The 15,027-nt window shown below is 43.1% G+C and overlaps 1 protein-coding gene across 2 annotated transcripts in view; it reads left to right on the top strand.

Moving 5' to 3' along the window:
- The window catches only part of LOC109972753 (sodium channel protein type 5 subunit alpha-like), a 78,106-nt gene that overhangs the window by 58,142 nt on the left and 4,937 nt on the right, over positions 1-15,027 (top strand). The window contains exons 13-21 of one of the 2 annotated variants that reach the window (XM_020621865.1): positions 808-962; positions 1,483-1,656; positions 2,816-2,938; positions 4,480-4,602; positions 8,156-8,431; positions 12,306-12,359; positions 12,916-13,053; positions 13,295-13,399; positions 14,083-14,353. In XM_020621865.1, coding sequence (XP_020477521.1) covers positions 808-962; positions 1,483-1,656; positions 2,816-2,938; positions 4,480-4,602; positions 8,156-8,431; positions 12,306-12,359; positions 12,916-13,053; positions 13,295-13,399; positions 14,083-14,353 — 1,419 coding nt within the window. The remainder of the gene's footprint in view (positions 1-807; positions 963-1,482; positions 1,657-2,815; positions 2,939-4,479; positions 4,603-8,155; positions 8,432-12,305; positions 12,360-12,915; positions 13,054-13,294; positions 13,400-14,082; positions 14,354-15,027) is intronic. The other variant, XM_020621864.1, reaches the window with a different exon arrangement.

The following is a 15,027-nucleotide window of genomic DNA, read 5'->3' as shown; positions in this document are numbered from 1 at the left end:
GTCCTATCTCTCAGTACACTGATTGTGGTGCTACCGCAGTGTTGAGGCATGCATTTAATGCAACATTAGTTGAAGGTGAGCCTCAAGCTCCAGGTGTTATAAATATTGCTTGATTCCCACCCACTTCTAAGCTGCCCTGTCTGCGCCCTTTTAAAGACACAGGCAGTATTGCATGAATTCAGCTTAAGCAGTATTTAATCAGAGCATGATTCTTTTAGAGCACAAGCTGGCACACATTTTTCTGACTTTACTCTCTGTATGTGGACATTTTCTGAAACTTAGACAGAACATTCTTTAGAATGAAAGGAGCCTATCCTAGCATTTTCCTTGTGTGGACCACCCAAAAGGTCCACACAAGAAGAAATGTCCACACAAGAAAGGTGTTCCGTCAGGGGTTGGTTTGCACAAGTATATAAAGACAAACCCACGTATCCTTGGATATGTGTACATAGGTCCAGTGGCAAATTACCAAGATACCCAGCAGTAAATCACACAACACAGCACTGTATGTGTGTGTGTGGTAAACAACCTGGAGTGTGATACTGGTTCAGACTTGCATGTGATTTAACCCCATGTGATTGAGAAAAGAGCAGCTGAAGGGAGAAGTTACCCGAGGTGGGTTTGTTTCTCCTTCGTGTCCTTTCTACACCTCATGAAACACCCCTGTGTACATTAGAGCCTTATAGTAATACTTGGATCCTCATAAGTACTCGTGTGCAATGGGCTGTGGACAGAACTACTGAATGTTGTTGTCCAGCACAATGTTGTGTCTTTGCTGACACAGTGTCTCATGTCTCATGTCCTCAGTGTGCTTTGCCAGGTTCCAGTGCTGCGACATCGACACGACCGCAGGACTCGGTCAGATGTGGTGGAAGATGAGGAAGACCTGTTACCAGATTGTAGAGCACAGCTGGTTTGAGTCCTTCATCATCTTCATGATCCTCCTCAGCTCCGGAGCGCTGGTCAGACTTTACTTTACTGCAATTTACTGTAGTTGACCTACTTTGCTATTCACTCCATAATTTAACTTGATAACTTTATATTATGGGTGTTTACATAATTTACTGTGCCCTGGTATACGTTACTGTAGTTTACTCAACCTGCTTTACTTCCTGTACTTTATTTACTTAGGATTATAAACACTTTACTATAGGCTTAAGTACTTAACCTTTCTTGTACATGTGCATGTATTACGTACTGTTCTATATAACGATGCGCCCTGAACCACATCATTCTTTCACTGTAGTTGTATTTGCTAAATCATTAGTTGTTTTTTGTCAGTCACTCCCAAACAGAGAAACACTTTGAACCACAGAAGTAATCACGGTTCTGTGGATCTGTGAACTGAAGCTTTCCACAATGGAGCAGAAGATCCAGAGTGTCCCTGAAATTCTTTCCAAATTCTTGAATCTGTATGTGTGAAGCTGCCTCAGTGAACTTCACCGGCAGCTGATTAACGCTGCTCTCCACTGCCCCTGTCAGGCCTTTGAGGACATCTACATTGAGCAGAGGAAGGTGGTCAAGGTGGTGCTGGAGTATGCAGACAAGATCTTCACCTACATCTTCATCCTGGAGATGTTGCTCAAGTGGCTCGCCTACGGCTTCAAGAAGTACTTCACCAACTACTGGTGCTGGCTCGACTTCCTCATAGTCGATGTAAGTCGCTCACCGGTTGATTGGCAGTTGATTTATTGGTTTATTGGTCAGTTGATTTATTATTTGCTTGACTGATTGGGACATTTTAGTGATGATCGTTTTGTTAATTGTGATGATGATGACAAATGTGACAGTAATCAGTGATGAACATGATGACAAAGGTGACATTAGCTCATTGTCAACACAGTCGTGATGAATAATTAGAGCTCGTAATGATCACGGCACTGATGACAAGATGATGTGATGAGGAGAAAGTTCACCTTCAAGTCACTGTTATCTAAACATGATATAATGCCATCAGTTGACAGTAACAAGTGATTCCAGTGTGAACAGCCACCCGTGTCACCGGAGCATTTTATTGATTCTTTGACTTAAAGTCACAGTGATGCTGATGTGGCCTAAGATGATAAATATGCTGATATAATTTTCATATAATAACCAAAAAATCTTCCCACTTTCAGTGTCACTTTTATTTTATTGACGTTATAACCTGAACATTCTCCACGCATTATTAGGCAGGTGGTTTTAACGTGCATGTTGCCATGTTCTGTTTCCTGACTCTCACAGTAGTTACTCCCCTGAAATACTGTAACTCTATGAAGAAAGGGCAAAGAGATGAAGAGTCGGGGAGGAGTGGCCAGTCAGCCATGACTTTTTAGCCTGTTGCACTTTTCGAAAAACAAATGTTAGGTCTCAGTGTGGTTTTTATTTACCTCAAATATGAAGAAGCCTACATTAAACAGGTTATTAGAGAGTCTCCCCTGTTCTATAAGGGTTTTCTGTTAGGTTTTAGTAAGTACTGTTGTCTTTAAAAGCCCAGGATAAAATAAACCCAGGTCCTTCACTAGAAACATAACTACACAGAGCAGTGTTGTACAGCTGTTTCCCTTTTCAACACAAATGTTTTGTATTTCAGTTTTTTGTTCTGTGTTAACTGCACATTTGTTTCACAGTCTGTTCCCTTTCCTGGTGAATTTTATTGTGAAATATCAGCAGGCACGGTGGCTCAACGCAGAACAAAAGAGAAGTAGAAATTATTGGGACTAGTTAGAGGAAGCAGCATTTTGACCACAGAGTCCAGTAACTGAGCGTGGGCGTTTTCACTTGGGTACATGTAAAATGTCTCGGCTGCCATCTGAGTGACTGTGTGACCCTGTAGGTCTCGGTGCTGGGTCTGCTGGCTCAGTTCATCTCTGTGGACCAGATCGCCACCATGCGGGTGCTGAGGACGCTGAGGGCGCTCCGTCCTCTCCGGGCCGCATCCCGCTTTGCTGGTATCAGGGTAAGAACCAGCCGAGTTCACTGGGAGCGCAACCCACCTCCCGGCCTGAGCTCTGCTGCTCGGGTGTGACGAACGTCTGTGTGGGGCTTAGCTGCCGGGTGTTAGAGGGTCCTAGAGGTGTTCCTGTCTTTCATGTGGGGTCAGTGTTATTCTGGCTTTGATCAGAGACGATATCTCAGACTGACAGGAGACAGTCACACACCTGTGTGAGATTTTAAATGGTCCATGGACAAAACGACACATTTCTCCACCACGAAGGGATCGACTCTAAACTTTCCCACAGGAGCCCAGTGTTTGGCTCCTCTGTTAACCCTCGTGTTTTTATCTACACAACCTTAACAACACGTTTATTCATTATGCGTGTGAGGAGACAGGTGATTTTACCCCAAACCAAACCTTTTCTAAACCTAACCAAGTAGTTGTTGTGCCTGAACCTAATGACATGGGGCCACAAGTGTAACCACGTGTAAACTATTGTTTAGTTGGAGGCTGAGCTCAGACACAGTGACACCAGGCTGCACCATACGAGGTTGTTACTGCCTCAGCTAAGCTGGTGTTGGTGAGTTCTTACATTGTACAGAGCTAAAACAAAGCGACTACTAGGCGTCTGTTTAATGATTAATGAGCTCTTATATTTGTTAGCTGGTTCATAAATGGTTACATACTGTTCATTGCTCTCTTCTTTTAGCCTCGCCAGCTAAGTGTCGTCTTCTCCTGTCACTTTGATTAAAAGATTAAATCATGATTTGCAGTGATTTGTTTACAGTCGGTTAAGCTGACTGAGCAAAATGCCAAATGTAAAACTGACTAGTTAACACAGCGGATAGTTTGACTTCAGGTTTCCAGCTGCTGCGACAGACTGCTGAGGTCTTAGTCTATTCAACAGGATTTACCGACTCTACCGGACACGACAACAATGTGACCGCCTCCCACTGCTGTCACATTCAGTGTCTTGTGGTTTTTTTTTTTTTTTTTTTTTTCTTTCCCAGCCACAACATTAAAGTAGTTTTTCAGGCTTTCTCTTAATTTCAGTTTTCAGGGGCTCAGATTTGTATATGCAACCAGTCTCAGTGGGTTCACAGTGGCGATACAGTCTGGTGTATTAGCTCTTAAAGGCATTATGACACAGACCTCACAGGTCCGAGCACGAACATTAGATTCAGCTGTCACACAGAACTCCAGCTCTGTGAGCTGTAATGATGTTTCCTTTCTGCAGTATTGACACAGTGGTCATTTGGTTTGTGTGGACACTGGACGTTAACCTCTCACAGTCTTTCCAGGCTTTATTCAGTTGTCTTTGTTGCAGGACTCAGCTGATTATTAACTCTGTCTCTCCTGGTGTGCACAGCTCTGTCGGCCGGTCCAGGATCCTCTCCCTCTCTCTCTCTCTCTCTCCACCTTTTATTAGACTAGAAGTTAACTTCCGGCTTCTGTCTTCTGTTTCTTTTCCTTCTCCTCTCGCTCTCCCTCTGTCCCTCCACCTGTCTCTGTCTGTTTTCTCTCCCTGCCCTCCGCTCTCTCTCTCTCTCTCTCTTCTCCAGGTCTCACTGGTCAGTTTGGTAGCCAACACACTGGGTTACTCAGACTTAGCAGCCATCAAATCCCTGCGGACGCTGCGGGCCCTGCGGCCCCTCAGAGCCCTCTCCAGATTTGAAGGCATGAGGGTAAGAGGCAGTATTAATCAGAGAAACACACCTGGGTGATATCTTTTAAATTGGTCCCAGTTTAGATTATGTCAGAGATAACCTTTTTTACAACTATTATTTGAGTTGTATTTAATTTTACCTTTTAAAAAACGACCCAAAACACTGACAAAGAGAAACAAAATCCAACATCCTCTAAGCAGAAAAAGATTTTGGATTCAAATCCAACACTCCTACTGAGCTTGTTTTGTAAAGCATCTGGTTTATTTCTCCACCTTAATGTTTCACCTCAAAGTGCATGACAGACGGCGTTTTCTTTTGTAGTACCGTCTTTACCAAACAGGAAAATGTGGAATAATCAAAACTGAAAAGATAAAAAATGTGTAAAATTAAATATACACAAAAGAATGCAAGAACCGGCTGTTGTAGATGTGACCAGCCCATTAAACGGTGCTATCACTTGTTATCCTGCCCATAATTATGGCCCAGTAAGGGCAAACTGTGCCCAGCATTGGGCCTAAAACAGCAAATCACTGACGGGTGCTACGGTCAGGTGACCGCAGTGGATCGGCAGTGACTGTTGTCGTATGGAGACAAGACGCTTTGAAACAGGAGACAACTATTCATTTCCTGTTTCCACTTTAGCCAGTCGATATCTTAAAATCAACCCAAGTGGTTTTGTGCCTAAACCCAGCCCACTCTTTATTACTGTAACCATGGCGATGGCCCTCTGAGCTGACTAGGAGGTGGAGCCAGGTCCCGTCTGTTAGAATATCCTGTGTAATAAACATCATCTGTGGTCCAGGTAACTGATAATGGGCTGATAACGTGACTGTGTCAGGCAGGACTACCTCAGGTGTTTCCTACTGAAGTGTACCTGTGCAAAATTATGCATCACCTTAATGAAACCAGGCAGCTAGATGTGAATAGCTGGTTGATCAGGGTCCTCTCAGCCTGGGTTGAAAATGTACAGAAAGTTTTAAATGTGCTGTTTCACTAAGTGACCCTTACTTCCAGAATAAAGTATTTATATCCTTTAAAAATCTGATTCTGATTGTTAGAGGAATAAAAGGCTTCATTCAAGTGAAGCTTACCAAGGTGTCTCCGCTTTGTCGACCAGGATTTCTGCTTTTTTCTTTGCACTTCTTGTTATTTTGTGCATGAGTCACTCTGTCAGAGGAGGCGGTGAAGGGACCTTTGTCACGCTTGTCTCTGGGGAATAAAACATGCAATTCATATGCAGGTGATATAAGTAATTCAAACCTGCTCTTACATAATGGAAGGGATGATGAATATTAATCAAGTGCTCCTTTGAAACAATATTTTGGAGCCCAGGTGTGTTTAAAATAAATTTCATCACTTTGGTGTTTTTTTACAGTGTTTTACAATGTCTCACCTGCTGTTTCTTCATATTTAACCTCCCACTCATCAGTGTTTTCTGCTCCCTGATTGTTTCATCTCATTGTTTCTAGCTGATTTTCACTCATGTTTATTGGCCGTTTTCTCTTTCAGAAAAAATGTTTCATGTTTAACTGTGACACTTTGTGAATCAGTATTTAAACTCTGCATGTCCATAAGCCTTTGTGCCCAGTGAAGAAAACATCCAGCCTATTTGTGTTTCTGTCCCTTTATCAGTATTACCAATAGTGTCACGGAGTCAGGGTCCTGCAACATCAGCACTCTGCATGATGTTAAATCCACGTGGGAAGTCTCACAGCATCCTGTCTCACGTAAAAAGCAAACTTTTTGGACACTTTGGCTTCATACTGTTTGCAGCTTTTTTTAAACTTCAAGTTAAAGTTGAACATTAAAGGTTAAATGTGCAGAATCAGGTGTGCAGGCAGGACTCTGGCCTGTGTTGCATGCTGGGAAAAAGTCTAAACCGCCCTCTTTGTGTGTGTGTCGGATTAAAAAGATGAACTCTAATGTCACTTTACAGCTGCTCTGCGCTCAGCACAGCGCTCTGGGTGGAGGAGTTGCATCGTGGGGACTCTGGCGAGGGCTGGGGGGGCAGGTTGATATGTGTTTTTAGCCGACACCCCTCTCGCTGTCTGGATGAGCACCACAGTAAGGAGGAGGCTAATCTTCATAAAAAATACAAACTGTTTATCAACAGATCTCTATTTTATTCTGACTGAAACAACTAAAGGAAAAATCTCCTACATCTTAAAAATTTCATTTAAGTCATTCACTCATTGTGCTGCATTTAAATCCTATGTGAATGATACAGGCAATTAACTGATTAAAGTGATTGATTAGCGTTCGCACTCTAACCTCACAGATGACTGTGCTACAGACTCCCACTAGTGTTAAGATAAAAAATGTACCTACTCAATAACAGTTACTACGTCTCTGACTCCAATCATTAGATTTGACTCAATGTGTCGAGACTCATCATGTTATCAGAGATGAGGTTCTCTCCGGGTGCTCCGTCTTCCTCCCACAGTTCAGAGACGTATGCGAAGTGCACTGTGTTTCCCATGCCTCCCATATGAGCTGAAAGCTGAATTAGTTATTACTGTGATTTAAAAGGTCAACAGCTTCGGTTCCTACAACCCAACATTTTAATGGAGTCAGTGTAACAAACAAAGCCGCACTAGTCTCCAGCCTGCCGGAGTCAGTGTGACAAACAAAGCAGCACTAGTCTCCAGCCTGCCTCCGCTCCACGCTGCAGAACATCTGCCTCTTTCCGCAGCATGTCTGACTGGTTAAATATGATCTGGATAAAGAAAAACGCCAAGTTCTGGTTCTGTGCGTGCTGGTCAGGTGCATATTTAGTGATGAGAACACTGGTTGAACTGGTGACCACCAGCTTTTGTCTGAACTGTGACAACATACAGATTTGACAGACTCCTGTTTTCCAGGAGTCTCCTGGATAATTTAACCTTATTACAGGTTTATTTATGACTTAAACTACTCATTGCTTTAAGTTAGTTTTAGAAATCAGGGTTTTCTTCTGTTCACCTTTAAATGGAACCTGGTTCAAATACTATAATTCCAGTATATTAAAATGTAAATTAAAAACACTTGGTCAGTGAGTTATTCAAAACTGAGTTGGACTCTGAAAGTAAAAGTTATCTAATAAATACATGATCAGTTTCTAAAGAAGCAAATTTTAATCTTATATAACAAAACACAACAAAATGCACCTTGGGAGTTGTAGTTGACTTCTTCCCTCTAGTATTGATGTTCTTTTGCACTCTTTGACTTTTTAACAGTGAACCAGACTTTCAACATCATCTTTAACTCAAGTAGACGAGGTTTTTCTTTATGGGCCCCAGCTGTTGGCCACCTTAACTCGTCTGTGAGTGGTCTTTACTTGCAGAAACCTAGAAACACCAAACTCTTCCCGTTTTTCAATAACGGGCTCACTGAGTCCTAGAGCCACTAAGGCACCAATCTACTGCACAAATGATTCTGGTGTGTGTACGGTTTACACTTTAACCCTGACCAGTAACAGAATGGAAACTTGATGTTTTCTTTAAAGACTGAAATGACAGTGTGAGCTCATGGCTGGAGTGTTGCAGAGAGCTGTGTGCTTGTGGGTGGGACTGATGTGTTTGTGTGGGCCCAGGTGGTGGTGAACGCTCTGATCGGGGCCATTCCCTCCATCATGAACGTGCTGCTGGTCTGTCTCATCTTCTGGCTCATCTTCAGCATTATGGGTGTCAACCTGTTTGCCGGGAAGTTCGGTCGCTGCGTCAACAACACCGGCCAAAACTACGACGCCTCCTTCATCAACAACAAGACCGAGTGCGACGCCTACAATGACTCCTCACTCTACTACTGGACCAAAGTCAAGGTCAACTTTGACAACGTGGGGGCAGGATACCTGGCTCTGCTGCAAGTGGTGAGACACTGAGACGGCTTTGGGCTTGCAGGGGGTGTGGAGGTGTTGGTGAGTTCTGAGAGTTAGGGTTAAGCTGAAAAAAGCTGTGCAGAACTTTCTGGTACGACGTCCCCCGCTGCCCAGGTGCATAGACGAGGAAAAATAAGGTGAAAAGGTCAAAACTCCAGCAACACTTGAGTGTGTTGCGGCTTGTGGTCATCTTCAGGGTCTGTTGTCTGCCGCAAACTGAGTAGAGCTCGAAGTGTGGTTGTTTGTCCTCTAACATTTTGGCAGGGATGTACTGTACATCCATAAGACTCAGAAAAATCAACTAGACTAGGTTTTTAGGTCGAAGACGTTTCACCTCTCATCCAAGAGGCTTCATCAGTTCTGCCCGAGTCTGAGATATTTATCCCCATCAGTGGTGTTTCAGTCCTTTGATGGCCAACAATGTCCCCTAACGACTGAGTCATTGTAACCCAGTATCGGTGAGCATGGTTACCTGTCTTTGAGCCCTCACCTGTGGGATCGATGCCTATTGTCCTGGTGGGCATGTTTGGGCAGAGATCTCAAAACAGTTGTAGATGGATGACAAGTTGTGTCTTTAACCCTAATACCTAACCCACATGGAGGCTCAGAGGACAGGGAGACATTCCTTCTCTTAACTGAAGGGACAGGAGATGAATCATAATTCCCTTATTTTATCGTTCCTCGGTCGTCTCCTGACCCAGAAGTCGTTTCGGTCCACCATGATGAAGGACACCCCAAAGCTCTTATTTCTGCTCTGAGGAGTGAGGAGGCTGCTGGAGGAGCTAAAACTGAGGATGCATGCCTGTGTCCTTCATGGAAGTCTGTTGTATTTGCAGATTTTCTTAAGTAGGTTGACTAAAAGAGAGGGAACACCAATCTCATATGATGGCGATTGTTTAGCTCTGTGTAGCCTGGCTGATACAAATACACAATCCAGAGAATTTTGCTGACAGTAAATAAGTAGCAACAGCATTGGCTCCTCCTGAACGCAGCTGTGTTGTTCTGCTGGAACCAGTGAGTCCAGCAGCAGCTGACCTGCTGAAAGACCTTTGGGCTAATATGTCCACCACAGATGCAGAAGCTGTGCGCTGAATAATTAATGAAGTTGCCGCTGCCATGCCACATATGTAAACTGAGCGAATGCCTCTCTCAATACGGAGACACATGTATTGATTGTGTTGCTGTTTGACTTAATGAAGTCAAAGAAAGGAGCTGCGTTTTGTTTTGTCACAGCGAGGTGGGAGAACAGCGATACAGAGTGACAGGCCAGGTGACACGTGGATGCCGGCGGTCAGGAGCTTGTGTTGATGAAACATACAGAAAATAGAACAGTTAAAGATACAAAAGTGGAAAACAAATGTCTCGGGCGGCATGGGGCTGTGGTCCTGCTGTCTCTTCTTGATCCTCTTCAACTTTCTTCTTTTGCCTCCTAGTTTCCCTGCTCTTGAAATTTATGTTTCAAAATTTCCATCTTTTATTTGTCTGAAAACCTTTTCTCTGAATCATTTAATTTTTCATTTCTTTCTTTGCCTTTCATTCCATCCTTTTCTCTGTTTCTCCATCATCCATTATTAACACAGAAAAGCCTATTACAGTCACTGCAACTCTGCTCTTTGTCCACTGCCTCTTCCTTTTTTCCATCTTTCCATCATGTCGCTTTCATTCCTTACAAGTCTCAATTTCCCTCCTCTTTCCTTTCTCTCGTTCTCTGTCTGTCTTTACTTTACTCTTTTCTTTCTCGCTCTCTGTTGCCCACCACGGGAGTCCTGAAAGCCTCCAATCAATCAGCATCTGAGAGGCTTTTATTTTTAGAGCGACTTGAGCCAAGTGGGAGGGAAATGGAGAGATGGAGACAAAGAGCAAGAGAGACACAGGGAAATGGAGACAGGAATGGAAAGAAATAGAAACGGGAGAGAGATTCAAGGGAATGAAAGTGGTACAAAGAGGGATGGGTGGAGGAGAGGTGAGAACTTGGAGATAAAAGGGGAGAGGAGTTGAAATGGATGGAGATGAAGCAGAGGAAAAGAGGGGTAGAAGGACAAAGCAGAAAGGAACAGAGGAAAGGAAGAAGGGGAAGAGAGAGATGGAGGGATGTACGGAGGAGCTGTGTGGAATAAAAACCCCAGTCAAACACATTTCTTCATAGGAAGACACAAAGTGGAAAACAAGGTAAAGAAGTTGTTGGTCTGCTACCACAACCTCAGGTACTGTTACCTTGGCAACGAGTCACTCAGCATCTCTGTGTTTGCCTGGTCCGCGCGGCAACGGTTGGCGGGGGCAACCCTTTGATTAGCATCTGGAAATAGCTGCATGCTGTAAAAAATGGTGCAGGCAGAGTTTACTGAGCTCAGTGTGAGGATGACTGAGCCCTGAACTATACAGCAGCTGCAGCCTGTCAGGCCAGAATATAAATATTTCTAAATGTTTAGAGTGGATGTTTTAGGATATTAGCCTTCATTCAGAGACAGTTCAGTCTGATCCAGACGCTCTTTAAAAGTAAGGTTGTCGGTCTCCTGTAAAATTTTGGCTAAGCTCGTCATCTTTTACAGCGTTCCCCTCTAGCTCACATCTGACAGGACATAACAATAATACCAGGTGGCAACCTATGGTGACAAGCTAATTTCAGGTGATGGACAGCATGCACCCACTCACACCAAAGTATTCTGTTTCCTCACATCTGCATCTTTTCCCTCCATCTTCCCGCCTGCTCCTTCTCTTCCATCCATCTTACATCGTGTCCCCGCTGAGGACAGTGGTCCATAAAAGGACATGTTTCTTTCAGAAAGGCGCTGGTGGTGTTTTCATGGCGCTTTGACTGACTCTGCTGATTTTCTTGTAAAATTCGAAGGCTGCATCAAAATTCTTTTTTGTTCACTTATTCACTCAAGCGCAGGAAATGTGCAGGATGTCATCTTGGTGATGTGGGCGCAGATAAACTTGGAGCACACTTGGCACATAGAAAACAGGAGCTCCGGGTTCCTCTGGCATTATGGTAAACACACCTGAAGGTGAGGAGCTACTGGTTTAATGTAGTTAGCAAGATGTCAGCATCTAGAGCATGGGGGTGACGTGTTTTTGTAGGCCAACCCTGAAGTTGGCGTCGCCCCAGTTCCCTCGACAAAAAGCCAGTGGGATTTTTCCACAGACTTTTGTGTTATTGGCAAAAAGCGGTTTATGACACAGGTTTTGTTCAGCAAGATAATCTTCACAGGTGAAAACCACTTTATGAGGTCTGATGCCCACACACAGTCACCAGAAGTCCAAAGCTGCTGTTGGGCCGTAAACAAGCTGCACCACAGTCCCATGACCTTGGCGTCACCACCAGACTTCCAACCTGGAATTTGATTTCTAGCGCTCACCACCTCTACAAAGCTCTGATCTCGCTAGTGACCACGGCTGGGTCAGTTCAGTTTGCACGTTGGCGAGTTTAGAAGTTTCTATTTGTGTCACTGTGATTACAGGTTTGCTTATCACCACTGTCCAATAAGAGTCACATGTTTGAATTCTCATTCTCTTTAAAATAAATAAAGCATTTAAAAAGATGTGTGGATAAGATAAAACTACTGAAAATGGCCTGTTTGGTCCTTGACACATCAGCCACGTTCTTCCTCTTGAACGACTGGTTTATGTAAACAGGTTTTAAAGGTTTGAAGAGCGACAACTTTGAGCTCAGTTGAAGACAAACGGCAAAAGCTAAGGAAAAGTTTAGCCAAACCTTTTTCCTTGTGACTGATTTTGCAGCCAATTCATCGTATAATTTTACATGTAGCTCAATCGATTGGTTTTCCCAATCAAACAGATGGTCAGACTCGTCATCACAAATCACAGGTAGTTACTGTTTATTGATTGTTTGTTTGTTTCCAAGGCCACGTTCAAAGGCTGGATGGAGATCATGTACGCAGCGGTGGACTCCAGAGCTGTAAGTAAAGGAGAGGTTTTGAATTTCTGTGTTGCCCTGATCTTTTTCCACCATGAGGCAAAGTGAAGGTCAAGTGGAGATTAAAAAATAAAAGATGAGTCAAATTTAAAAAATGTTTTATTATGTGAAGTCGTTTAAGGTGAAGTTTTGCTGGATTAAGTCACTGATCATGTCAAGCTAAAATACAAACTGAGGTAAAAGGAAAACCTGTTTTTTCAAATGTAAAATAACTTTGAGATTAAATATGAAGTGAAGCAGAAATAGCAGCAGAAGTAGAGAACAAGTCACTGTCCATATATTAACTTAGTAAATTACTGATGTGAGATTCAAATAAAAGTCATTTCATGCTGATGTAAGATTAAAATTAAAGGACACATGAAGATGAGAAGGTAGATGACAAGATACTAGATTAAATAAAATAAGCGACTCTTTAATGAGACTGAGGCAGAAGTGAAATTAGAAGAAGTTAAAACAAACATGATGATCCAAGAGGCAGGTAATAAGTAATGAGCTGCCCTGGAGGTGTGGTTGTTTTACGGCCTGTGCCCCCTCACAGGTCGACCAGCAGCCGATCAAGGAGACCAATCTGTACATGTACCTGTACTTTGTCATCTTCATCATCTTCGGCTCCTTCTTCACCCTCAACCTTTTCATCGGTGTCATCATCGACAATTTCAACCAGCAGAAACGAAAGATAAGCACCACTGCAGACACCAAAGCACACATTGAACCCAAACACCACACTGTACAGCTGTGTATTCACGTAGCAGTAAACCTAATCACACAGCTACAGTATGACTTTACAATATGTTGGATTTCTAGGACATATAATCATTAAAATCACCAGAGCCTGGTTTTTAAACTGCAGTTCTGATGCTAAACTTGGGGCTAATGACATGTTGAGTAAACTGTGGTTTGTTGCTGGCTTTGTTTACTTGGGAGGACAGGACATCTTCATGACAGAGGAGCAGAAGAAGTACTACAACGCCATGAAGAAACTGGGCTCCAAGAAACCTCAGAGGCCCATCCCCAGACCTCTGGTACCCATACGCAGCACACTGGCTCATTCAGCTCCGTCTGTAGGCGTCTCACTGAAGTCCTGGCTTCTAGACACATTTTATCACAGACAGAAATCGCTTTGAAAGACATCTACTGGCTAGAGCTGGTGAACACTGTCCTTTTAATCCACACTGGTGGAAATATTCAGATTTCTAGTTAAAGCATCTTTTCAGCTTTACTGTCAAGACTAATGAAGATCATGTATCTATGAATCACTGACACACGCCGACCACGGTGCTTTTACTCTAATAATCACAAATAATTGTTCTAACAGCTAAATGCAAAAATATCCAAGGACGTACTGCACAAAAAGCTCACAGCTTCACAGTGCTGCGGCATTAACTTTGTTGTAATGTTCACACACCTTGTTGTTAGGCTGCTGTCAAAAAAGCACTTCCTGTCAGTTTTCACAATAAAATCCTCACAATAAAAATGAGGCTCTGGATGTGTTTTAATGTGGAGCATCTGTGGAGGAAGTGTTTCAAACACAGCAGGCCTTTTATTTTTGAAAAACTGTACAGTTTTAAACTGATAACTATGAGGAATTGGCGCTGGATCCATCAGGACAAATAACTTTGGAAGAAACACATTCAAAACAAACACCTTTCTCTAAGCATACTTCTCTGTATGATGAATATAAAATACAGCGTCTCTTTCCTTCCAGAACCCTCTGCAGGGCTTCTTCTTCGACTTGGTGGGCAAGCAGGCGTTCGACATTATCATCATGGTGCTGATCCTCCTCAACATGATCACCATGATGGTGGAGACGGACGATCAGTCGCCCAGGATGGAGAAGATCCTGAACAACATCAACCTGGGCTTCATCGTCATCTTCACCACCGAGTGCCTCGTCAAGATCGTGGCACTGCGATGCTACTTCTTCACTGTGGGCTGGAACATCTTTGACTTTGTGGTGGTCATCCTCTCCATCGTTGGTGAGTTCGACTCCTGTCAAAAGCACGCGATGTTCAGGTGCTGACGGGTGACATGTTGGCTTGTTAAGGGTTTTAGTAAATAATTCAGTCAGATTCACTAAATCAGGAGGAAAATTAAACAGAACAGGGAGAATTAAACTAGTACTGGTTAAAATAAAGAAAAAAGGAAAATGTCATTTAATATAAACAAACCTTATTTTTCCTGTGTAGTTTGGTTGCATCATGTGGTTACAGTGTTTAGTTGCAAAATCAACATAAATAATTTTTTATTTCAGTGTTTTAAATTTTTAAAGGAATATATTTGGTTTGTGTGTTGGTTACTAGTCTAATCATCACCTGGGAGTAAGAGCTGAACACAGTCCTCCTACCACAATCGTGTTTTACATCACCTGGGTATAAATACCAGAAGACAATCACGTTTGGCCATAAAGGCTCACACACGATCCACAGCAGTTTCACATAGACAGGCCCCTGGAGCCTGCAGACATTTTGTTAAATTTACAGGCTGTTAACTAAGTAGCAATGTGAAGACATTGCTAGGCAATAGCCAGAAACATTATGTAATGAGTAGCTGCTGTTTATGACCAGAAAGTCCTGGGACATACCTCCTAAGGTCAAAGCAGAGTAAAGAGGCTTGGCCAGTAATTCTGTTGTAACAACAGGGCTACTGGCTG

The sequence above is a fragment of the Monopterus albus genome, unplaced genomic scaffold, assembly GCF_001952655.1.
Source record: "Monopterus albus unplaced genomic scaffold, M_albus_1.0 scaffold269.1, whole genome shotgun sequence".
NCBI classification, from domain to species: Eukaryota; Metazoa; Chordata; class Actinopteri; order Synbranchiformes; family Synbranchidae; genus Monopterus; species Monopterus albus.
The sequence above is the reverse complement of the archived record's forward strand: the minus strand, read 5'-3'. Positions and strand labels throughout refer to the sequence as shown.